Source organism: Trachypithecus francoisi, unplaced genomic scaffold (genome assembly GCF_009764315.1).
Source record: "Trachypithecus francoisi isolate TF-2019V2 unplaced genomic scaffold, Tfra_2.0 Contig00663, whole genome shotgun sequence".
NCBI lineage: Eukaryota > Metazoa > Chordata > Mammalia > Primates > Cercopithecidae > Trachypithecus > Trachypithecus francoisi.
In genome coordinates, this window is record NW_022680806.1 from 296 (window position 1) to 24973 (window position 24678).

A 24678-nucleotide genomic window follows, 5' to 3' on the forward strand; every position below is an offset into this window, starting at 1 on the left:
CTGCATGGGCAGGAAGAGCTTGCTCCTTGTCAGAATCAGAAGTGAACTCTAAGCATCAGAATGGCTCAGCCTGTGGTTTTCTGAAACATGGTCAGATTCATTCAAATAATAATTTTTAATCAAATTACTTATTTGATTATTTCTACCTTATGCTAACACAGGAGTCATGCTTCTATCTAGAAGGACTGTGCTGGCTCACTTTATTGACTGAAAGTCACAACAGGACTGTTCTGTAATAACAGAACAAAAGCTTGTTTTTGTAAACAAAAGTTTGTTTGTAAACAAAAGCTCACAGTCTATCTTGGCAGATTACAAGTCCTAAGTATCTCTTTAAGTAGCTTCTTTAACTGGCTTGGGTAGATGCAACAGTTACTGTACCTGGTTTTGAAAGCTAAGTAAGGTTCTAGTTATTGTGAAATATGCTTACAGTAGTTCTCCTTTATCCATGGCTATGATTTCCAAGATTTCAGTTACCTGCAGTCAACCACAGTCCAAAAATATTAAATGGAAAATTCCAGAAATGATTCAGAAGTCTTAAGTTACACTGTTCTGAGTAGAAGGATGAAATCTCATGCTGTCCCACTCTGTCCTTCCCCTTGGAATGTGAATCCCTTTGTCCAGCAGGGCCATGCTGTCTACACTCCCTGCCCAGTGGTCAGTCACTTAGTAGCTGTCTCAGTTGCAGTAGCTGTCGTAGTAGCTGTCTCACTGTGTTAGTAGCTGTCTCACTGCAGCATTGCCGTGCTGTGTTCAAGTCACTCTTATTTTACTTTCTAACGGCTCCAAGTGAAAGAGTAGTGATGCTGGCAATTTGAATATGCCAGAGAGAAGCCCCAAAATGCTTCCTTTAAGTGAATGGTAACAATTCTCAATTTTATTAATAAGGAAAGAAAAAAATGCACACTGAGGTTGGTAAGCTCTAAGGTAAGAGCAACTGTTCTATCTGTGTAACTGTAAAGAAGGAAAAAGAAATTCACACATAGTGTACACAGGGTTCAGTGCTATCTGAGGTTTTAGCATCTACTGGGAGTCTTAGAACATGTTCCCCAAGGCTAAGGCAGGACTACTGTATTTAGAGAGTGACTCAGACGGTAGTCAATAAAAAGGTGTAGGTAATAAATGAGCATGATTTAGATGTGTAGCTGCCATGTACATGAGGGACTGAGAGAAAAGGGGCTGTGCAATTTTGGGCAGGACCTATTAGTAAAGCTCAAAATCCATCTTGAAGTAGTGTAATAAAATCCTAGACTTAGGTACTTGGCCTCACAGATCTGGGGTCTCCCCTTCACACTGAGGAATTCACAATGCTCAGATATGGAGAGAACATTTCTGGTCCTCTCCTCTGTGTTCTGAGATGAGAGGGGAAAGAAGACCAAGTTTAAGGGGCACAAACCGTTGGAAGGAGTCTTCCTGCTACTTTTTTTATTTTCTAATTTTGTTCAGGACAGTTGACCAGCTAAGACAAGTGCAGCATCTTAAGGTCATAGCCCCAGAACCTCACCCCAGAGATGATGCTCTCTGGGTTGTCCCAGACTTCCTGGAAACAGCTACGTAGACTTTATATTCTCTGTCAGATAACAATTCCTGATCACTGAGGCTGCTCAATGCTCATCAGGCCCTGTTAAAACATTATTTCAACTTTAGGAAGGGAAGCAGAAAGAGCCCAAAGAATAAAGAGTGAAACCCCTAAAACAGCAATATTGACAAAAACATCTCTAGGAGTTTGCTTGAAATGATAATTATCCAACTGCTGACTTTCTCCTCCAGTGTCCATGTGCTGAGACATCAAATCAGAGCTAGAAATACATTCTTATCAGTTTTCTGGAAAAGAATGGTTTCCTGAGAATGCATTTATAAAGGCAATGTCTACAGCCTTTGGAGATTCTGCACAGCCAGGTTGTACCTGCATCTGGTAGAAACAGAGAGGCTCTGACTGAGCACATGGTCAACACCACGCCCCGCCAGTGTCTGGCCAGGAGTGCTCCTTGTGGGTCAGTCACTGAGAACCAGCCATCTGGTCTTTTCTCAGTCAGAATTAAAAGGAAATGGGAGCAATTGGAACAGTAATATTAAAACTATAGCAACCAAACAAAAACCGCTCCAATTTTTATGTCATGGACTGGGTCACATATGTATTCCTTTGGAGCAAGTCAATGTTTCCTTCACTCAGTCTGGCAGCCAGCATTCTCTGAGCAGCTGTTTACCTGATGTTTCTTCCTCCTCCTCGGATTCCTCCTCTTCCTCTCCGTCCTCCTCTGACTCCTCGCTGTCTTTCCCAAGATCGCCCTTTCGGGCTTTTTCAGAGTAGCCCTCGGGCTTCTCCTCCCCAGGCTCAGCCGACTTCCTCACCTCCGGCTTCTCCAGGCTGGCGGTCAGGTGCATCAGGGTGAGGTCTGGGAGGCTACCTTCCGGGTGGGCCAGTCTGTTGGCAGAGAGCAGCGGAGTCAGAAGAGGAAAGGGTGTTGGGAGAGATTTGAGTGAGGGGCAAGTAAAAGGAGGATAAACACGAATGAAATCAGTGCATGTACAAAGACCTCACAAGGTGGGGTGTTAGCGTTTTGTCACTTTCTGGTTGGTTGGTTTGTTTTAAGTTCTTTCTAAAAACAAACTGTAAACTCGGTTAGGTTTTGTTAGCTTTTCTAATTCAGGTTCTAGTGATTAGTTGGTAATGAAAGCTATCCACACCTAAACTTGACATTTTTCCCGGAGGAGAAAATGGTCAGAGTTTAGGGTGTAGAAGCATGAAATGGCATCATGTAGAGCAAGCATTTCATGGCTTCACAGGGGGACTTACTCATTTTGGTGGATTGGTAATTTTTTCTTGATGCTGCTCAAAGTAATTGAAATAGAAAGGAAAAAAAGGAGATGAGAACAGAAGAATTATAAGGAATGTCAGAGATCACATATCATGCTACATATCATCCACTATTGCATTCCTGTATGCCTGTTGCAGTAACGCCCTAGTGCCAAACGCATTCCAGGGTGACATCAATAGCGTGCTTTGCTTTGAACCCTAGGCTTGGCAACTGATCCGAGAGTGGACAGGATTGCAGGTTTGTAAAGGAGAGAGCATACTGAGACCGCTGAGGCAATTATATCATGCTTTTTTAGTAACGCAACAAACCATCTTGCAAGAATCAAGTAATTTACATTTTTGTAAGTTTTTAAAAATTTCTTAAAGAACGTGTGCTTTCAGTCAACCTTTGTGTAGACGAATCCCACTCTGGCAGCTAAGGCATATGCCACGGAAGCTAAATGTTTTCAGGAGTGACACGTCTGCATCATGTCCCCACGTGAGAGTTACTGATGCGAACTGTTGATTGGCAGCGTGGGAAGACTGTGTGAGATCCTGAACCAGAGAAAGAATGCAGGGAGAGAGCTTCCGGTGAGTGCACTCAGCAGCCGGGGATGCTACCGTTTATTTCATAGTGGACCATAACAAGTCCCTTCCTTCTCCTACATTTTTTAAGAGCATATCTTTTTATTCATACTCAAATTAATGTTTTAAAGAATTTGTGGGCAATAAAGTCTATATAAAGAAAAAGCCTAGTAGACATACTGATAGTCTTCTCTATTTATCACAGTTAATCCAGAAATTTTTAGCAGGGTTCTAACAAGATGGACAATAAATAATATTATTCTATCTGGATAATTGTAGGCTCTGAGTAAACTATTTAACTTTGTGAAAGTTAATTAATTTTCTACCAAATGAGACTTGGTTAGATAAAATGCAGGTTTATTTTCAACTTATTGATTTGACATTTGTAAACATGCCTATCATTTTGGTTAATGGTTATAAGGAATCCACACTGTCCCTACGCTTTTCCATTATCATTCAAACAATTCCCTTGCCCAGGACGTCCAGCAGGTAAACGACAGTATGCCAGAAACAGATTGTTAATTTAACGGAGACAGAGAATCTGAGGCGAGTTCTACATTGGTGCAAGGAGTCATGCTGACATACTACTTCCTTATTTTCCTAAGCTAGTCAATTCATCCTCTCGACTTTGGAGAAGTTAGCTACTCTTTTTTTTTGGTTTTTTTTTTTTGAGACGGAGTCTCGCTCTGTCGCCCAGGCTGGAGTGCAGTGGCCGGATCTCAGCTCAATGCAAGCTCCGCCTCCCGGGTTTATGCCATTCTCCTGCCTCAGTCTCCCGAGTAGCTGGGACTACAGGCGCCACCACCTCACCCGGCTAGTTTTTGTATTTTTTAGTAGAGACGGGGTTTCACCGTGTTAGCCAGGATGGTCTCGATCTCCTGACCTCGTGATCCGCCTGCCTCGGCCTCCCAAAGTGCTGGGATTACAGGCTTGAGCCACCGCGCCAGGCCAGCTACTCTTAAAATTGCAACCCATCTCTTCTACACCAGTGCCACACACCAAATCGCAGGGAACGTATTTGTTGTTCCTGCTTTGTCAGGACTCTCCATGTGAAATGTTACTAAATGTGGAAGTGATCGGCTGTTGCACAGTCATCAGTATGTATTTGTTCTCTTCAGGGATGCATTTTATAAATGAAAAGATACCTTTATTAAGACAAGGAATTTGGTGGTCTCAGTGTGGAGGTGTGACCACCTCAGAGTGAATCTTAAAGGTCTGCATTGACACTGCTGCAACCTCACATGACAAGAAAACTACTTTGTAACAATTACTGCTATTAACAGAGTGAAACTCAAAGAGGGGAGGCTGTTTCCGCAGCTGCTACTACAGCTACACAGCAGATGTCCTCAAGCAACGATGCCCCCAAACTGCCATGCCGCAAGCAGGGCGCATTGAGGAGAGATCGTTCAATGAAAAAATCAGAGGAAGACACTGGAGTAAGCCTTTTGGAAGTAGGTCCACAAGGCTGATTTCTAGAAACTTGTAATGGGACAAGATGCAGCTGGGGACAAATGAGAAGGGAATTCTGCATCTAACACAGGTCATTCCCTCTGACCTTAGAGGCACAAACCCCAGACCCTCTCTGGAGCAGTTTAACCTCATGAGCTTGTAATGGACGACAAAAAAAAAAAAAAGAAAAAAAGAAAAAAAAAAGAAATTACGTATCAGGCGGTCATTTACTAGTCTAGGAGTTTATTAACTATCTTGAGAAATTTCAGAGAATTGTACCTTGTATTATAAAAAACTGTGTGCATAAAACAGATAAAAATATTTTAAATGCATGAATAAAGCGTACTGTTTCAAAAAGACACTTGTGTGAATCCTTTTACTTTTCTCTCTCTCTTTTTCTCATTTTTATCATAACATTGATTTTAGAGGACATAGAGAAGAATGTTAAAAGACTTGGGTTCAAGTCTTCACCAGAAAACTAACTAGCTAGGTGAGATGGCAAAGCTACGTAACCTATCCTTTTTTATGATTATTAATTTATTTTTTATTATACTTTAAGTTCTAGGGTACATGTGCACAATGTGCAGGTTTGTTACATATGTATACATGTGCCATGTTGGTGTGCTGCACCCATTAACTCGTCATTTACATTAGGTATTTCTCCTAATGCTATCCCTCCCCCCTCCCCACACCCCACGACAGGCCCCAGTGTGTGATGTTCCCCTTCCTGTGTCCAAGTGATCTCATTGTATGTAACCTATCTTTAAGTCTCAGTTAGCTGAAATAATAGTGCCTATTTATACGAGGTTGTAAAAATTAAGGTGGTTTCTGTTAAGCATTTAACACAGTGGTTAATTACACAGGAAACATTTTAAAGTAAGGAGCCATCTTCTAATGGTAGATTTTAATATATTACGGTTTGATAATCTGCAGCATAAATTCATTCTAAAGAAAAAGCAGAATTAGAAACGTGCTTTTGTAAGAGCCTACACAATGATGGATGAGAAGGAAGGTATTAAACTTAGACTATAATTCTGTCATCGGCACCTTCTTTAACAGAACTCGGCTATTTTATAGAAGGCCATTCAGAAGATAATAAAAAGGGCAAACATTTCTTCGTGGAGAATCTGTTTCCCAGTGGTCTCAGGGTTCTGTTTACTGGGCTTTCTCTGTGTGATCTCAACTACTGCATCCCCTGCGGAGTGGGGTTCCGGCAGAGGTGATTCTGCACAAATGCAAGCTTCCGAGGCAGACCCAGCTGTGGTTGCTAGAAGCAACAGCTGTATGGACTCTCCGGGAAAGCCTGTGTATTTTAATTCAGCTTTTTTTCCCTTCCTAGCAAATAAAAAGAAAATGCATCTTGATTTTCCAAAAATAAAATTCAAAAACCCACTCTAGTAAAAATACTCCCGGAAACTTCAGGCTAAGGAACTTAAAAGACTTGTAATTCTTTACTGAACATCAGGTGCAAATTACCTAATGGTCATATGAAGGATTTTGACTATGGGACTACAAATAAAAAGTGTGATGACGAACAGGATTCTCGGAGAAGCCCCCTCCTCCGCTGCCTTCAGTCAGGCTGCTTTGATGTCTTTCTCCACAGGAAGTGCATTTCTTCTCGTGGGGTTTTCTTTAACATTACTGGTAACTGTGTCTCCTTGCCCTTATTCGGGCTCTGAGCTCTAACCTTCTCCCCGACCATTAAACAAAATGGCTCTCTCCTTTCATGTTCTAACAAAGCAGATGACAAGTGTCTGTTTGTGTCTTCACTCACTCTTTATACTTCCACAGCTTTGTGCAGCTCCCAAGCTGTGTGTTTCTCCATTTGTGACTCTGTCATTTTATTCTAAGTGTGGGTTCTGGGGACTTTCCCCTTGAAGACAGAATCCAGTCCTGCTCTACTCATCACCCTTACAAAATGCAGTACTGTGGTTGGGGTACACTATTATTCACTGAATGTTGGGTGAAGAAATTTTATGCACTGGAGTTTTACATCCTTATTTGAAACAGAAGAAACAAATCACGTGACAGGGACGCCCAAAGAGGGTTAATTCTGTACAAGGACCTGACTTTGAAAAGCTACATAGTAAACTACTTTCCATTAAAGAAAATGGAAATTCTAGCATTGTAAAATCTCCTTAGTCTCAGCATCATTTGTTTTTATGATTCTAATTTGGAATATGCGGTAATGTAAACTGCACTGACACTGTTAATCATTAGACTGTTAGCAGAAAGGTGACTTGCACCCGTGCAGTGTTTAATATAAATAACATTTAAAGTCAAATAATTTTACTGTTTAAGATATATTATTATCTAGAACTCAAAAGTACTTTTAGAAGATTGTATTCACATATAAGCATTTGATTTGTGAATTTAATATTACATCTTATTTTTTCTTTATTTATTTTTCTTGAGACGGAGTCTTGCTCTGTCACCCAGGCTAGATTGCTGCATTGGCGTGATCTCGGCTCACCGCAGACTCCACCTCCCAGGTTCAAGCAATTCTCCTGCCTCAGCCTCCCGAGTAGCTGGGATTACAGGTGCCCACCACCACACCCGGCTAATTTTTGTATTTTTTAGTAGAGACGGGGTTTCACCATCTTGGCCAGGCAGGTCTTGAACTCCTGACCTCATGATCCACCCGCCTCAGCCTCCCAAACTGCTGGGATTACAGGCATGAGCCACCGTGTCTGACCTGAATGTTACATCTTAATTATGTGTGTTGGTAAAATGTACACTGTTTACTAGGTCAGTTGCAACTTAACCACAATTATCCATATTTTAAAAATGTTATCAAAGTGACCTACTGTCCTCAACACACTACCTTACCTTACAACTTGTAAAGTCATGTCTAAATTTTAATCAACTCTTAAGTTGAATTGTAGGTGTGCTCCCTCTTTCAGCCCACACCTAACATTTATAAACATTTTATTCTCCTTATAAAACAGCATGGAACGTAAAGAAATAAATTATGCTAGAAAGCAAGCTTATATACTTCATTAAAGGATTCACCCTGCCATTCTAATGGATAATCAGCCCTATTCAACACTGCATACAGCATTTCAGAAGCACACGTTATCAAATGAGAGACAGGCTTGTTTCATAACATTTCCTTTCAGGCATAGCTCTGGCTACTCTTTTTTTTTTTTCCGAGACGGAGTCTTGCTCTGTTGCCCAGGCTGGAGTGCAGTGGTGCCATCTCTGCTCACTGCAAGCTCCACCTCCCGGGTTTACGCCATTCTCCTGCCTCAGCCTCCTGGGTAGCTGGGACTACAGGTGCTCGCCACCACGCCTGGCTAATTGTTTGTATATTTAGTAGAGACGGGGTTTCACCGTGTTAGCCAGCATGGTCTCGATCTCCTGACCTTGTGATCTGCCCGCCTCGGCCTCCCAAAGTGCTGGGATTACAGGTGTGAGCCACCGCGCCTCACCTCTGGCTGCTCTTAACATGTTAATATTCACACAAAAATATGAGATTTCACTGGAAAGAAGGTAAAGATGGGATATTGCAAGTTTTTAGTCATTTGGGGCGACTTTGAACTTTGATACTTCTAAGAAGTCCTGAGAGAACTAGCTGGCCTTGTGGCTTGAGGTAAGGGGCATACGCTCCCATTCATGATATAAGTCTGGTCCTTTGGGATCAAAAGTCATACCAGTTGCTGCCAAGGGAGCCCCTCAAACCAACTCTTGCCCTCTTATGGGTCTCAGCCTTCTCTTTACAAAGCAAATGTTAAATGCTTCGTAAGAAACACAGAGAAAAAGAGAGTGAGGAGTTCCTTATGTTTGGAGGGATGGGATTTAGAGTATTGCTCGGGATTTCTAGCTAGAGTCTGTTTCTTACTTCTCTACCTATCAGTTGAAAAACCTGATGTTGATGTTTCTCTCTCAGGTTGTCAAAAATCAGCCCCCAAGAAACCTGAGAGGCCTCGTTCATTCTTCCTCCCTCAGCAATCCACACAGTGACTCTCTGCTTTTCATACTTTGCTAGAAATTCTGCCTCTTAAGGTTTGTGATTTGGTTGTCTGCCTGAGGATTTTACCTATAAGAAAAGCGAATGGAGTAGAACACCAACAAATCTTTTGAAGAATTATTTTGTTAATTGGATTTATTGCAAGATATATTTCTCTGATAATAAAGCTAGATATAAATTACTAGCCTTATTACTAATGGCATGCAGTTACAAGAGTGAATATTTTAATTCACCTACTTAGTAAAGTAATATAGTTTAGTAAGTTAGTTCCCAAAGGATAACTCTGGAGGATAACCCATTGCACAACATTTATCCAAACTTGCTTTTTATTTTGCATGGAAATTATATGTTTTATCTCCCCAGCTAGGTGATATTCATTTTAAGGAAAGTCCACATCTCAGTGCCATCTTGGTGCCTTTTGTGCTGTGCAAACATATGAAATCTGGTGATGTAAAACAACCCTCTTCAATAATATGTTGCTCTTTCAAGTAGAGATATATTTGAAGAAAGTGATGTTTTTAAAACCATGTATTGTGACTACTTTCATTTCATTTAGGAAATGTCTATCGAATATCACTTCATGGGTAAGGCACTGGGGTCGGTGACATGGGGACATCTTGGTGAATCACAGAGGGAGTCCGGATCTGAGGAGGTTATGCCCCTACTCTAGCAAGGCAGATAAGACAAGCAGGCAGGAGATCAGACAGAGGACTGGAAGGCAAATGTCAGGACAGCATCAGTGATGGAGTGCTACGGGCGTTCAGAGGGAAGGTGGATTACCCTTAGCAGGAATGTTGGCATTTATGGGAGGGTTTGTGGAGGAGGTGGTTCTTGAGCTGAGCTCTCGATTATGTGTTCAAGAGGGAGAGGTGTTCTCAGGCAAGCCTCACACTAATTCTACCAAAGAACAGAATGAATGGGACATAAGTTTGAACCAAGGCCAAAAGCTGAGCAGCAGCTGAAGACCCCCAACAGCCTCCACATCCACTTGGTGGCACCATTCGGTACAGACACCAAATGGTTTGGTTTGCAAAATACATCCATGAGCACACCTGAAGACCACTGTCCACTATCTGACAACACGATTTTTCATGTATAAAGCGGTTAAGAGTTTAACACAGCAAGAAACAGCTTTGAACAAAAATAAGAGAGAAAACATTGAAGTACCCACCTATTTATTATTAGATATACGCGACCATTGACTTTGGCATGGCTACGAGGTGGCAGAAGGAAGCACAGGGATGCAACGAGGAGACAGGTTGGAGAGAGAGAGAGAGGAGACTGTTAGACAGAGACGAACGAAGTGGACTCCCTTAGGCTTCCTAGCATTAGGTGTAGCCACCCTCACAGGCTTCATGCCTTGAAGAAGAGTCTAGACAGCAAGATTCAGTAGCAACATTAAATCAGACAATGTTCAGGAAAAATGCTAGAAGATAACAAACCTCTCCCTTCTTCTCATCCCTCCCCATCTCACACACTTTATTACAAATTTGTAATGTTTAAAATTTTTAAGGTACTTTTTTTTTTTTTTTGCAGAATCTTGCTCTGTCACCCAGACTGGAGTGCAATGATGTATCTTAGCTCACGGCAGCCTCTGCCTCCTGGGTTCAAGTGAGTCTCCTGACTCAGCCTCCCAAGTAGCTGGGATTGCAGATGCCATCATACCTGGCTAATTTTTGTATTTTTAGTAGAGATGGGGTTTTACCATCTCTTGGCCTAGTTGGTCTCAAACTCCTGACTGCAGGTGATCCACCTGCCTCAGCCTGCCAAATTGCTGGGATTACAGGCATGAGCCACAGTGCCTGGCCTCAAGGTACATTTTATGAAATAAAATACAATTTAAAAAATTAATTTTTGCTGCTACTGCAGAAAAAAAAAAGGATCCTATTCAGTGGTCATATTCAACGTGCTGTTTTCTAAGGTTTTTCTAAAACTATAGTTAAAAAAAAGTCATTTCATTTTTCTATGCATAATAATACTTTCTAAAACAAACCATGTACAAATTAAAGAGACAGAAAAGTAATGAATATGGCCAGGTGTGCTGGCTCACTCCTGTAATCCCAGCACTTTGGGAAGTTGAGGCGGGCGGATCATGAGGTAAGGAGTTTGAGACCAGCCTGGCCAATATGGTGAAACCCCCATCTCTACTAAAAATACAAAAATTAGCCAGGCATGGTGGCACATGCCTGTAGTCCCAGCTCCTCGGGAGCCTGAGGCAGAAGAATCGCTTGAACCTGGGAGGCAGAGGTTGCAGTGAGCCGAGATCATGCCATTGCACTCCAGCTTGGGCAACAGAGCGAGACTCCGTCTCAAATAAAAAAACAAAAGTAATGAATATTTAAATAGTCCTTTGTAAATTACTGCTAATTATGTATTATATAATAAACATGTTATATGCTATAATTCTTATAATATTATGAATTTCTATCAATATGTAGGTGAAATAATATTCCTGAGATTGCCTACTTAGAAATAATAATTTCTTCCTACATTATTATATTTTCATAAGGCTAACTTTGTAAATTCTGTAAGGCTAAACATAGTAAATTCTGATTCACACACAAGTGACATGTGCCTACATTACATCTGCATAAGCACATGCACACCAAAAAGTGACGAAATAGGAAAAGAAGAGCTGCATATTTCCAGAGACAACAGTGTGGAAATCAGCTTAACGAGCGAATCGGTTATTCCTCATCTGTGGGCCATTTCCTGTAAAGCATCTGTTTAGGACACGGGAGCAGAGAAAGCAAAGCTCGACAGTCAATCCCAACTCTCAAAATATTCCTTTTTCTTCATCATTTTGATTTTAATGTAGCCACTGTATTAGGACTCCCGGGACAAAAAATACTGTGAGGTGAAAATTATGAGTAAGGAAAATACTCCCATGAGAAAGAGTTGCTAAAAAGATTATATACATATATTTAAACTTTGAACATTATACATTATATACATTAAAATTTGAACACTTTATATATAATATAAATAATATATATTATAAACATATATAAATAATGTATTGAATATAACATATTATATAAATATATTATATAAATATAATGTAATATAATATATAATAATATATGCTATATTGTTATATAATGTAATATAATATATAATATATAATATATTGTTATATATAATATATAATAAATAACAATATATTATATAATTATATATAATAATTTATAATATATTATATATAAATATAATATATTGTCATATAATATATATATACAAAATGTTCAAAGTTTAAACTTGAGGACTTCATATCAAACTGTTACATGAAATTCCAAAATACCAAATTTGAGTGAGTTCTTCAAATTTCCTAAGGTTCTAGAAAACTCTTCTTCATATAACTAAAAATGAAATCCTACGTGCTTAAAGTCTTCAGAGAACTGGCATTACACACTTTCCTCACCCCTTACATTTACTTGGAAAATTCACCATTGAGGGAGTGCTTAGGGCTAAGCCACAGCTGCAAGGAAGGCAAGCCAGGACTCATATCCCTACAGATCATTTAGATCTTTCTTCTCTGCCCCGGGGTGCAGGGAAAGGCTGTGAAGCGGCAGCTGAGGAAACACAGAACCTACATCCTGGCGTGTGCTGCAGTCCTTCCTCAGAACCTGCACAGGCTGAACACTACTATACGTGCTTAAAGGGAATTCTGTGGGACCTTAATTCAGTTTTCACATACGCTAGGTCCAAAACCTGGGAGTCTCTAGGCTGGCGAGCCTGTCTTCTGCGAAACTGTGGTCCTGCATGTTTCTACTTTTCTGGATAAATGGTGAATTGTATCTCTGTTTGATTGCCTGACAGAAGACTCAGACACATCCACATTAAGAAAAATGGCAAGAAAAAGGCTCCTGCATGCTGGAGACACTTTTAGTGAGAAAAATAAATGAATATGCAAGAGAAGAAATGACATTTGGAAGAAAAACATTTTTAAAAAGATTTCATTAGCAATGCTTAATAATTACAACTCCTTCACAAACATACAAATTGGCTCTGCTAACTAAAATCCTGTGTAATTATTGAATAAGGCCCTTGAAAAGAATGGTGAGAGCTTATAGTCAATTAAAACATGTTACATGGTCAGAATTAAATATCAAATACTAGTTTTATCCACATGGATCACAAGCAATGTCAAACTAATGACATAAAAAGATCCTTTTTCTGATTATTGACAATTCTCACTTTTATGCGCAGGCATTGTCTTTGTAAACTTTTAAACTTGGGGTGATTTTCCCCGCCATCAAGTTTGTCTATGAATGATACCTTTTTTGGGGGTCCCAAAATTTCTAATAACTACTTTATTTTTCCTAATGTTTGATCATCACTGAAGTAAGTAGGGGTACATATATGGAGAGGGTAAGCCACTGACCCCATCCATGCCCTCCTCCCTGCTGGGGCCTTGGGAGCAGAGAGGTTTTGGCAGAGCCTGATTTTTCATGATGGCTAGATACAAAACAAGTCATGACTGATTGATACCTCTTGGTTCCATGGGTTACGAGTCATCTGAAGTATCAGAATGATAGGTGAAACACAACACAATAAGGAAAGTGAATCTGCTGGTCATAAACAAGGATTATAAAATGTTTCTTGTCATTAAATAAGTGTTTTGGGTCTATCCATAACTCTAGCTCCTACACAGTAAAACATTGCAAGTTTGGCATTTTATGAAATGCATATAATGAACTCTTACTTCATCTTCTATTGATACCTTCATTTTTTTCCCTTAAAGTCAAATAATTAAGGAGAATTTTCATCTGTGACCTCTGTGCTCCTCTCAATACAGCCCTTTGCTCCCTTAGCTGCTTAACAAGCATTTTTCCAATATCTGAATCATAGGCTAAACATGAGGCAGAGAGGAAGACCGTTGTCAGCATTCACTAGAAGAATGCTTGCGATGTCTCCGTGATGGAACGCAGTGAAGGATTTGCGATAACCCATTGTGGTTTGAATAAACATGGGCAGGAAAAGTAACAGTCCATTTGTTATTCGCAAACAATTTATATTTATTGATCAGGAGAAAACAACAGTAAGCTGCTAAAAGAAGATACTGTCATCATGCTGTCTTCTTAAATATAATTGTAGTTACTAGTCAATTGCAGATTCTGTGTTTTTAGCCAAAGTTCTTTATTTCCAAAATGGAGGGAAAACTCTGCCCATCATCTTTTGCTATGCTCTCACAAGACTTCCGTACTTGTGGTCAGCATAATGGAAAAATCCTCTGAATTAGCCAGATTCTGTAAATGTTCTAAAAACATATAACCAGCCTAGACACAAATACACTCTATCAACTCTAAAATATCAACTCTAAAATATTTAAATCTCCACAGCTACTCTGAATATCTCACAAGACTATCAAGATCACTTTACATTAACCAGTCATGAGTCACTACCCATTGTTTCAGAATATGTCATAGACTCTTCCACATGTTTTCTTCTCAAGCTGATATTAATGGAAAATTCAAGGCTGAAACTCAAGATTACTGGCTTCCCGCAAGGTGGCCAGCCTGAGGTAGGGTTGAAGGCTGCCTTCCTGTTAACAACAGGTCTGCGTCTCTTTCAGTGGCTCACCTGTAGATGGTGTTGTCTTCTTTGCTGGGAATGGACTTGAGGTCTGTGAGTTCAAGGAACCGGTCATGGAAGTAGTGCAGGTGTAAAATGCACACCAGCAGAAAGGAGGTTGGGATGAATATGTGAGTGAATAGTTCAGCCACAGTAAACTGCTTTAAGCCAAGATCCTCAAGCCTGCAAAACAAAACAAAATAAAAAGCAGGAGCCTCTCTTAGGCAATGAAGTCACAGACTCTTTGTGATAAACTACATCACAGTCTTACACTCCTGTCAGTTCTATTGTTTATTGCATCACTCTCTCTGATATGGTCCAATATGGCTTTCGTTTCCACCAAGCCAGCTAACCTCCTTTAACAATGGTCAGTAAAAACCTTGACATTGCCAAATTCAAGGGCTACTTCTCTAGCTTTGTTTAATTAAACCTCCGGTCTTCCTTGAAGCAAGCGTGGTTTTGACGCCATCACACTCTCTTGGTTTCTTATTTCTCCACGATCTCCTCCTTTTCTATTGGACCTCTAGAGGCTGAAATAGCCCCAGGACTCGGTTTTGATCTCTCTTCCAGCTGTGCCTGCCTGCTAGGGAAATGCTCTTCTGTGGATTTATACATCATCCTTACACCGAGGACTGAAAGCGCATCTACAGTGCAGGCCCCTCCTGTAAGATTCCTGTGCCCAAATTGCTACTGGAAATTGGTTGTTTCGCATTTATTTCATATTTAGTGTTTCCATAACAGTATTCTTGATTTTCCTATTTTTCTTAGCAAAGCTGTCCTCCACATCCCTCTCCCGACTCTAGTATCCCTGAAGCAATAAATGGTACAACTGTCTACCCTGTACAAATTGAGCAGTCAGATGTCTCCTATGTTCTTTTCTTTCATATCTCATTCATCCACATTTCCTTCAGCCTCCTAAGCACCTCTTGCATGGCCCACTCCTGTTATCTGTCTCTGCCTCCACCGAGTCTAGGGGAAGCTGCCATCACTTCTCACAGGACCATCATTTCTCATATTTCTCACTGCTGTGCCTACTCACTGGTCTCCTTGTTTCTCCTCCCACACATCACTTTTTCTCAGCTACTCAGGGATCTATAGACTGGAAAATTCCATCAAGAATAGAATACAAATAATGCTACCTACAAGCCATGCACATCCCGACTGCCTGCCTGAATTCTCCCCACTCTTCGCTGTCCACTCACCCCCGGTCTTCAGTTCCTCTTATGTGCTATGCCAAACTCTGACTTGCCTCAGGACCTTCGCATGTGCTGTTCCCTCTGCCTGAAATGCCCTTCCACACCCCAGGCTCAAACTCACACACTTTTCCTAAGACAAGCTTCTTCTTATGCTTCAGTTGCAGTTTAAACCAGCTCCTCAGCGAAGCCCGTGCCAATCACTCATTTATAGTCCCCCTTACTCACTGCCTGAGCCTGTTTGTTTCCTTCACGGACCTGTCACAAAGTGTAACAGACGTATTTTACACTAAATAGTTTTCTTGTTTGTCTCCTCAGCTGGCATATAAGGTCTACAGGGCTTAGATTTTGTCTGTCTTGTTCCCTGTCATATTCCAGGCACAAAACAGTGTCAGCACATGGATAGCATTTAATAAACGCTTATTGTATAGACACTTCAGCTGTGTTGGTCTAGTTCCCTTCTAAGGGACAGGGACTTCTAAGGGACTTCCTTCTCAGCCACATCAATTCAGCTCAAAACCCAATGCTGGCTGGATTTCCAAACTAATTTCAGAAGTTTACAGAAGCAAATTAGAGAAGAATAGAGCACTATTTACTACATGCATGGGAAAAACCCTCTCATTATCACAAGTCTGTTAGCACTTAGAGAAATGTATTTTTTTATGGCACTAAATACTCCTTGGAATCTAAGCACCCAGCAACATACATGAGCAAAGGCTGCTACTTTATAAGTGCATGAACTTACCTATGAACTGAAGAGCTGAGCTCCAACGTGGAGAGCAGAAAGCACGGCTAAGTGTTAGGTGTGCTTCACATGAAACTAACATTAGGAAACGTCATTTCATTAAAATGGGGCTGAAAATCCACGCAGTGCCTACTATGTTCTAAGCTAAGGGCTAAGTAAAGGGAACACAAAGATCTCTAAGTTTTAATTTCTATTCTTGACGAACTTATAGACATTGATGACATAATGCTTTACTAAAATCTTCCTTAAGGATGTTTTTGAACAGTACGCATTCAAGTCTTCATCTTGTTCATCATTTTTCAACTCAAAATTACTTACTTTTCTTTTTTCAATCCAGTCATATTTTGCCACAGGCCTGGGAAGTTTTCAAACTGATATGTGTATATAAAGATAAGCACCAGCATAGTGTAAATAACCACTGACATCCAAAAATATTTTAGAATTTTCCTCCACCATTCATAGTGCACCTGAGAATCAGATAGTGGGAAAAAACAAACGAGAAAAAAATCATTTTAGAAAAACTCACAAAAATATCTGGTTTATTCAAGTAAGACAAGTGATTACATTCACACGTCTGAAAATAAAGTCTATTTCATTTCTGGTTTTTAATGTTCCATGCCTAACATAGTAGAGTGGCCCTGGGTTAGAACCCCAGTTCTATAAGTGGTTGCTAACTGTGTCTCTGGGGAAGTGGCTGAACCTTCCTGGGGGTCTCCGCAAGTGCCTATTTTGCAGGGTTGCTACGAGGATGAAATAGGTATTTATGGTTCCTGCAAGCTATCTGGCCCATAGGGGGCGCTCAAGGAACAGTAGGGCAGGTGCTGCTGTCATTGTGGTTATTATCACTGCTCAGAGAAAACCACATCCATTTTGAAATTGAAAGCAACATTGTATGAATGAAAATGTGAAACAACCACAGTAAAAAAGACACCTCATTTTACCATAAGCTGTGGATATTCATTAGATAACATCTGTCCTGAATTTTTAAGAGTATTCAAAAGTTCACTGATTTCTTTTGAGATTTTTTATCTTAACACATGATACATTCTTGTTTATTGTAGTTCTTTTATTTGTTTTGTTGGCTACCTGCAAGACATTTTACTGTTCCACGTGTTTCTATTATTAGGTTCTCTTTTATCATCAGTTAAAAGTGAGTCTGTGGAGAGCTAACTCATTTTAATGCATTTAATATATTAAATTATGTTAATGAATGAAATCCTCTTAATTAATGAAATATGAAAGCAGTCAGTGCACTATACATATATATGTACACAAAGAGCAGGCACATGCCACACATACATCGTTTCCTGACTCTAAAGCCTGAAATGCAAAAGTATACCTAGGAGTACTCCACAACTTCAGATTATCTAGCTTTTAAATTACTATTTTAAAATGTAATTCAGTTTTTACAGGCCAGGTGCAGTGGCTCATGCCTGTAATCCCGGAACTCTGGGAGGCTGAGGAGGGCAGATCATTTGAGGCCAGGAGTTCGAAACCAGCCTGGCCAACATGGTGAAACCCTGTCTCTACTAAAAATACAAACATTAGCTGGAGGTGTTGGTGCACACTTGGAATTCCAGCTACTTGGGAGGCTGAGGCATGAGACTCGCTTGAACCTGGGAGGTGGAGATTGCAGTGAGCAATGAGCTGAGATCACGCCACTGCACTCCAGCCTAAGGGACAGAGCAAGAGTCTGTCTCAAAAAAATAAAATAAAATAAAGTAAATAAATAAAAAGAAAGAAAGAAATAGAAATGTAATTCAATTTTACAGGTTTTTTGATGAATAACTTTTGGAAAACTTATGTATGAACTTTTTCCTGATTTTTCAACAACCTAAAGTTTTTATTTTTACTTCTTTTAGAGATGGCATCTTAATCTGTTGCCCAGCTGGACTGCAATGGTACAAGCATAGCTCACTGCAGCCCTGACCTCCTGGGATCAAGTGATCCTCCTGCCTCAGCCTACCAACAAACTAGGACTACAGGTGTGCCACCACACCTGGCTAATTTTTTAATTTAAGAAAATTTTTTGTAGAGACAAGACTTCAATATTTTGCCCAGGTTGGTCTGGAACTCCTGGCCTCAAGCAGTCCTCCTCCCTTGCCTCCCAAAGTGCTGAAATTACAGGCATGAGCCACTGCATCCAGCCCTGAAATTTTGAAATAGTAACCAAGTTGAAGACAGTCATTTACCATTTTAGGATTCTTGGGATATAATATTTGAATCTTGCCAATCACTTTATCTATGTCCATGAGTCTAGTGATTTAGAATCTCTGCAAAGGTAGCTCATGTATATTCCTGGGACAGATGTGAGAATTAAAATGATCAACTGTGTACCTACCTGATACAGGGCCACACAGAACAGGAACAGCACCATGTAGATGATTTTGTACATTACGATTTTACCCTCGAAGCTGACGAAGAAGAACATGCCTCCGCAGACGTAGATCCAGTACTTGATGAACATGGCCACCACCAGATTGCCCAGGACTTTCATGATGTCCTGCTCATCTTCTTCTTCAACTTCCTCTTCCTCTACCTTCTTTCTCTCTTGCTTCTCTTCCTTCACTTCCTCTTCTTCCTCCTTCTCTTTGGGCTCTCCTTCCACTTGTATATCTTGAAGTTCCTCATCTTCAAATAGAAAACTATACTGTTACACTTAGCTGGTTATCTGTGTAGAACCACACTTTGACCATGTGTGATATATGTAGGATGTAGAGGCATGCATTTTCTAAGTTATTGTATAATTTGAATGATTTTAAACTATTCTCATAAACACGGCAACATTCATAACTAGATTAAAAGTCAATTTTCATAACCTTCTCAAAATAGAGTTTACAAGAAAATAAATTTGGTAATACTAATTTATATACAAGGTCTTTTTTTATTTCTGATACCCAGTGATAGCTTTAAGTACTGTGAGATGAAAAAAATAAATAGGCAACAATAGCACAAATCTAAATGACTACATCAATTTCAAATTCTAATTGTTTCACGGCTCTAGACAATCCAAGTAGTACTTTACCAAATGTGGTTAAAGCTAACAGTCTTAACCAGAAAAGCATGCTTTTAAATAACTCAAAATTTAAGAGATACAGTGAAACATAATTTAATTTAAATTAGATTGAAAGAGTAATTGTAATTTAAGTTTAAAACAATTTAATGGATCAAAATAAAAAACTCACATTGTGTTGCTTTAAAATATGCTAATACATAGGACTCATCTCTGTGTTACAAAGTCTTATATTTGAAGAACTTGAATAATTATTTCAAAAGAATTATTGGGGTTAATTTGAATAATTTATTCAAACAACTAGTAGATTCACAGAGTGAGGAGAGTGAAAAATCAAGTGAGGGCTCAGAGCAAGTGTTGATATCAAATTAACCATTTTTTACCAAAATTAACTGGTTAATTTAATCACTATGTTGAACAGAGACATCCAAATCATATAGGCAAGATTTAAATCTTATGGACAGACTTTTGTTACTGAAAAACAACTGGTTAGGTCTAAATAAGAAACTAAACATAAATATGTGTGTGTGTGTGTATAGAGATGTGTGTGTGTGTGTGTGTGTGTGTGTGTGTGTGTATGCCTGCATTGGTTCTTATGGTCACTGGTTAAATCTTAAGGTTACCAGCCCAGCTTCTGTGGACATTTATAGGCTCCTTTTCACAGACAGTGCTTCTTCACCTCACAGACACTCTTCAATCCATTCTACAAATATTAAACTTACATTTGTTGGCATATCTAGGGAGTTAGGGAGCAAGCTGTTCTTATTTTACCTATACAGCAGGTCTAAAACTATCAAGGTGATAACATTAGCATCATGTTTTTACATTGTGGTATACTATTTTTAAGAAAGAAGAAAGAAGTTTTAAATGTAAAATGTAAAAGATGTGAGTTAGTTTCTTGGTTCCAATACTCACTAAAAGTATGACCTGGGAGGAATCATTTAATTTCTCAGAGGCTCAGTTTTTCTTTCACTGGGAATCACCTTCATGAGGATCAAATGGCACATTTTTATCTTATTTTTTTTGAGACAGAGTCTCGCTCTGTCGCCCAGGCTGGAGTGCAGTGGCACAATCTCAGCTCACTGCAAGCTCTGCCTCCCGGGTTCCCGCCATTCTCCTGCCTCAGCCTCCCGCGTAGCTGGGACTACAGGCGCCGACACCACGCCCGGCTAATTTTTTTTTAAATATTTTTAGTAGAGATGGGGTTTCACCGTGTTAGCCAGGATGGTCTCGATCTCCTGATCTCGTGATCCGCCCACCTCGGCCTCCCAAAGTGCTGGGATTACAGGCGTGAGCCACTGCGCCCGGCCAACTCCTTTGGAACTCTCACGTGCACCTCAAAAGTCATATGCTATAATAACGTTACTTAGTGCTCCAAGTTTACATTCCACTTTCATTTATTCTGAAGCTTTCTGATGTATTTTGGGGCTCTTTCTCTGTAATTTTGCTGAGCACCAAACTCTCTGGCCACACACCATGTACACTAATTTACCTTTTTCTTCATTTTCCTGACTGCCAATTTTGACTTCCGATAAAAGAGCTTCCTTTTCTCGCAGAGCTTTTTGCTCTGTGAGGTGCTGCCTCAGCAGTAGCCAAAAAGTAATGGTGAAAAGGATCTGAAAGTAGAGAAGCAGCAAACCAAGAATTAGGCAACCATTTGGAATGTAAAAACATTCAACAAATATAACATTTTCTCCGCATTCCAGTGGGAGCACCATAAATAAACATTTTTACTGGAGACAGAGTCAGGTCACCTGCCTGATTTCAGCTGAGATTCACGGCTTTTAAGTCCCTTTTCCGAGCATGCTCCCATGCTTGTGTTGGGTGCCAGGAGCACCACGCAAGTCCTGAGGAAGATGAACCCAACCTTTCTAACGACTTCCACCTGGGCAGGAAATCAACTGCAACAAGTGGTCTCCCTTGAGGTGCTGGTCCTTGGTTGAGTCCCTCCTGACTGTGACGTCATTACAATTGTAAAAGAAGACATACTCCTTGCATAATACTCCCTTGACTGCAATGTTCCTTATTTTGAAGAATTCCATAGATGGGAAAAGGAAAAATTCATCCCAGAAAATAGAACCCCTTATTATTAATCTTCTAAAGCTGAAGGGAATCTAGGTGCTCATACTTTCAGAGTAACATTTTCTTAAGGACGAAGAAATCAAAAACTTTTTGATTTGGGGGAACTCTATTGTTTAGGAAATATAGTACCTAACACACAGTAGGTTTGTTGTTGTGGTTGTTTTTTGAGAGGGAGTTTCGCTCTAGTTGTCCAGGCTGGAGTATAATGGAATGATTTCAGCTCACTGCAACCGCTGCCTCCCAGATTCAAGCGATTATCCTGCCTCAGCCTCCCAAGTAGCTGGGATTACAGGCATACACTACCATGCCCGGCTAGTTTTTGTATTTTTTTAGTAGAGACGGGGTTTCACCAAGTTAGCCACGCTGGTCTCGAACTCCTGACCTCAGCGGATCTGTTTACTTCGGCCTCCTAAAGTGCTGGGACTACAGGTGTGAGCCACCATGCCTGGTCACACACAGTGGTTTTTAAAAAGAGCTTTATTGAGATATAATTCACATACCATACAATTCACCCATTTAGAGTCAGTGGTTTTTAGTATATTCACAGAGTTGTGCAACCATCACTGCAATGCATTTTGCAACACTTTCATCAACCTTGTGTAAGGAGCCCCATGGCAGGTACTTCCTTTTCTCCCTGTCTCAGCCCTAGCCAACCACAAATTCATTTTTTGTCTCTATAGCTTTGCCTAATCTGGAAATTTTTTATGAATGAAATTATATAATAGGTAGCCTTTCGTGAATGGATTGCTTTTACTTAGCATAATGATTTCCAGGTTGATCCACGGGTAGCATGCACAGTTCTTTATCTCTTTTAATTACCCAGCAATATTTCATTGCATGGTCACACAACATTTTATCCCTTCATTAGTTAATAGGCATTTGGATCATTTCCATATTTTAGCTATGATGGATAATGCGGCTATGAACATTCATATACAAGTTTTTGTGTGGACAGATGGTTTCAATCCTCCTGGGTAAATGAACCTAGGACTGGAATTGCTGGTCTTATGATAATTTTACGTTTAACATTTTGAGGAACTGGCACTTTGTTTTCCAAAGTTGCTGCACCATTTTACATTCCCACCCAGCAGTGTGTGACTGTTTCAACTTCTCCACGTCCTCAGTAGCAATGGTTATTATCTACCTTTTTAAAAATTATAGCCATTCTGGCTGGGTACAGTGGCTCACGCCTGTAATCCCAGCATTTTGGGAGGCCAAGGCAGGCAAATCATGAGGTCAGGAGATCGAGACCATCCTGGCTAACAGTGAAACGCCGCCTCTACTAAAAGAAAAAATACAAAAAAATTAGCTGGTCGTGGTGGCGATCACCTGTAGTCCCAGCTATTTGGAAGGCTGAGGCAGGAGAATGGTTTGAACCTGGGAGACGGAACTTGCAGTGAGCCGAGATCACGCCACTGCACTCCAGCCTGGGCAACAGAGCGAGACTCCATCTCAAAAAAAAAAAAAATTATAGCCATCCTAGTAGATGTGAAGTGGTATCTCGTGGTTCATAGTAGACTTTTTATAAATATTTTCCAGTGAAGTGAAAAAATAAAACAAAATAAAATATAAACAAATATAAATGAATGGGTCACTTTCAGTTTGAATTGACCACTTACCTATCCATAAATGTCTACTTATTATTTACTTTCAACATAGACTAGTGCCAGTAAGTCCTGGCCAATATGCCCAGGGCCTAATGAAATCAAGAACCAGGCCGGGCGCGGTGGCTCAAGCCTGTAATCCCAGCACTTTGGGAGGCCGAGACGGGCGGATCACGAGGTCAGGAGATCGAGACCATCCTGGCTAATACGGTGAAACCCCGTCTCTACTAAAAAATACAAAAAACTAGCCGGGCGAGGTGGCGGGCGCCTGTAGCCCCAACTACTCGGGAGGCTGAGGCAGGAGAATGGCGGGAACCCAGGAGGCGGAGCTTGCAGTGAGCTGAGATCCGGCCACTGCACTCCAGCCTGGGCGACAGAGCGAGACTCCGTCTCAACAACAACAACAACAAAAATAAATAAATAAATAAGAGTGTACCATTGTCATTTTCTTATACCATCTATGATGTGGTATAACATTACTTGAAGGTAGACTGTGATAGGTTAAAATTATATACTATAAATCCTAAATAAACCACTGAGATAGCAAACAAAGAGTTATATATAATAAACCAAAAAAGAAATACAAAATTAAATCATAGAAAGTAGCTGATTAATCTAAAGGAAAGCAGAAAAAGAAGGGGAACAAATAGCAGCGAGACTAACAGCAATCAAACAGCACAATGACAGACAAACTTAACTATATTGAGTATCACATTATAAATGAAACTGGTCTACAAGCCTCAATTAAAATGCAGACTGCCAGACTCGATAAGAAAGCAATACCCAACTCCATGCTGTCTATAAGAAATGTATGTTAAATGTAAAGAGACAAAGCGGCCGCAAGAATAGAAAAAGATACATGCTCACACTTGACAGAAGACTACTGAGAAGAAATGGCTCAATTAATATCAAAGTAGCTTTCACAGCAAAATCATTTCCAGCAATAAATAAGGTCATGTCATAATGATGAAAGTTTCAGTTAATCAAGAAGATATAATAATCCTAAATGTTTATGCCCCTAATAACATAAGAAATTCAAAATACATGAAGCCAAAGTAGATAGAACTATAAAAGGAAACAGACAATTTCTGAGTAATCTGAGATTCCAATACCCTTTACTCAGAAAGTGATAGAACAAGGAGGCAGAAAATTGGCAAGAATAGAGCAGACTTAAAAAACAGCATGCCTTTCAAGTACCTATGGAACACTTACCAAAATAGACAATATTTTAGGCCATACAATAAATCTCATTAAAAAGATTAAGTACAAAGAATGTAAGTCATACAAAGTACATATCCTGATCACAAATCAATGATATTAGAAACCAATAACAAAAATAATGCTAAGAAATACTCAAATACATGAAAACTAAGAAACACACGTCTAAAAAACCCTGGTTCAAAGAGACGATGAAAAAAGAAAATCTTTTGAACTGAGTAAAAATGAAAAAATAACATATCGGGGTTTGTAGAATGCAGCAACAACTGCACTTAAATACACATTTTTAGCACTAAATGTCAATATTATAAGAGTCTCAAATCAATAAACCTGACTTCTCCCTTAAGAAAATGGAAATAGAGGCCGGGCGCGGTGGCTCAAGCCTGTAATCCCAGCACTTTGGGAGGCCGAGACAGGCGGATCACGAGGTCAGGAGATTGAGACCACCCTG

At 40.0% G+C, this 24678-nt stretch overlaps 1 protein-coding gene across 1 annotated transcript; it reads right to left on the minus strand.

Moving 5' to 3' along the window:
• Positions 1-2166: 2166 nt before the first annotated feature.
• LOC117087568 (piezo-type mechanosensitive ion channel component 2-like) lies at positions 2167-21041 on the minus strand. Its single transcript, XM_033217926.1, has 5 exons — positions 20816-21041; positions 18652-18941; positions 16629-16777; positions 14382-14555; positions 2167-2422 (listed from the first exon to the last, which is right to left on the minus strand). Exons 1-5 carry the CDS (start codon positions 21039-21041, stop codon positions 2167-2169), a joined length of 1095 nt encoding a protein of 364 aa, XP_033073817.1.
• Positions 21042-24678: the final 3637 nt, after the last annotated feature.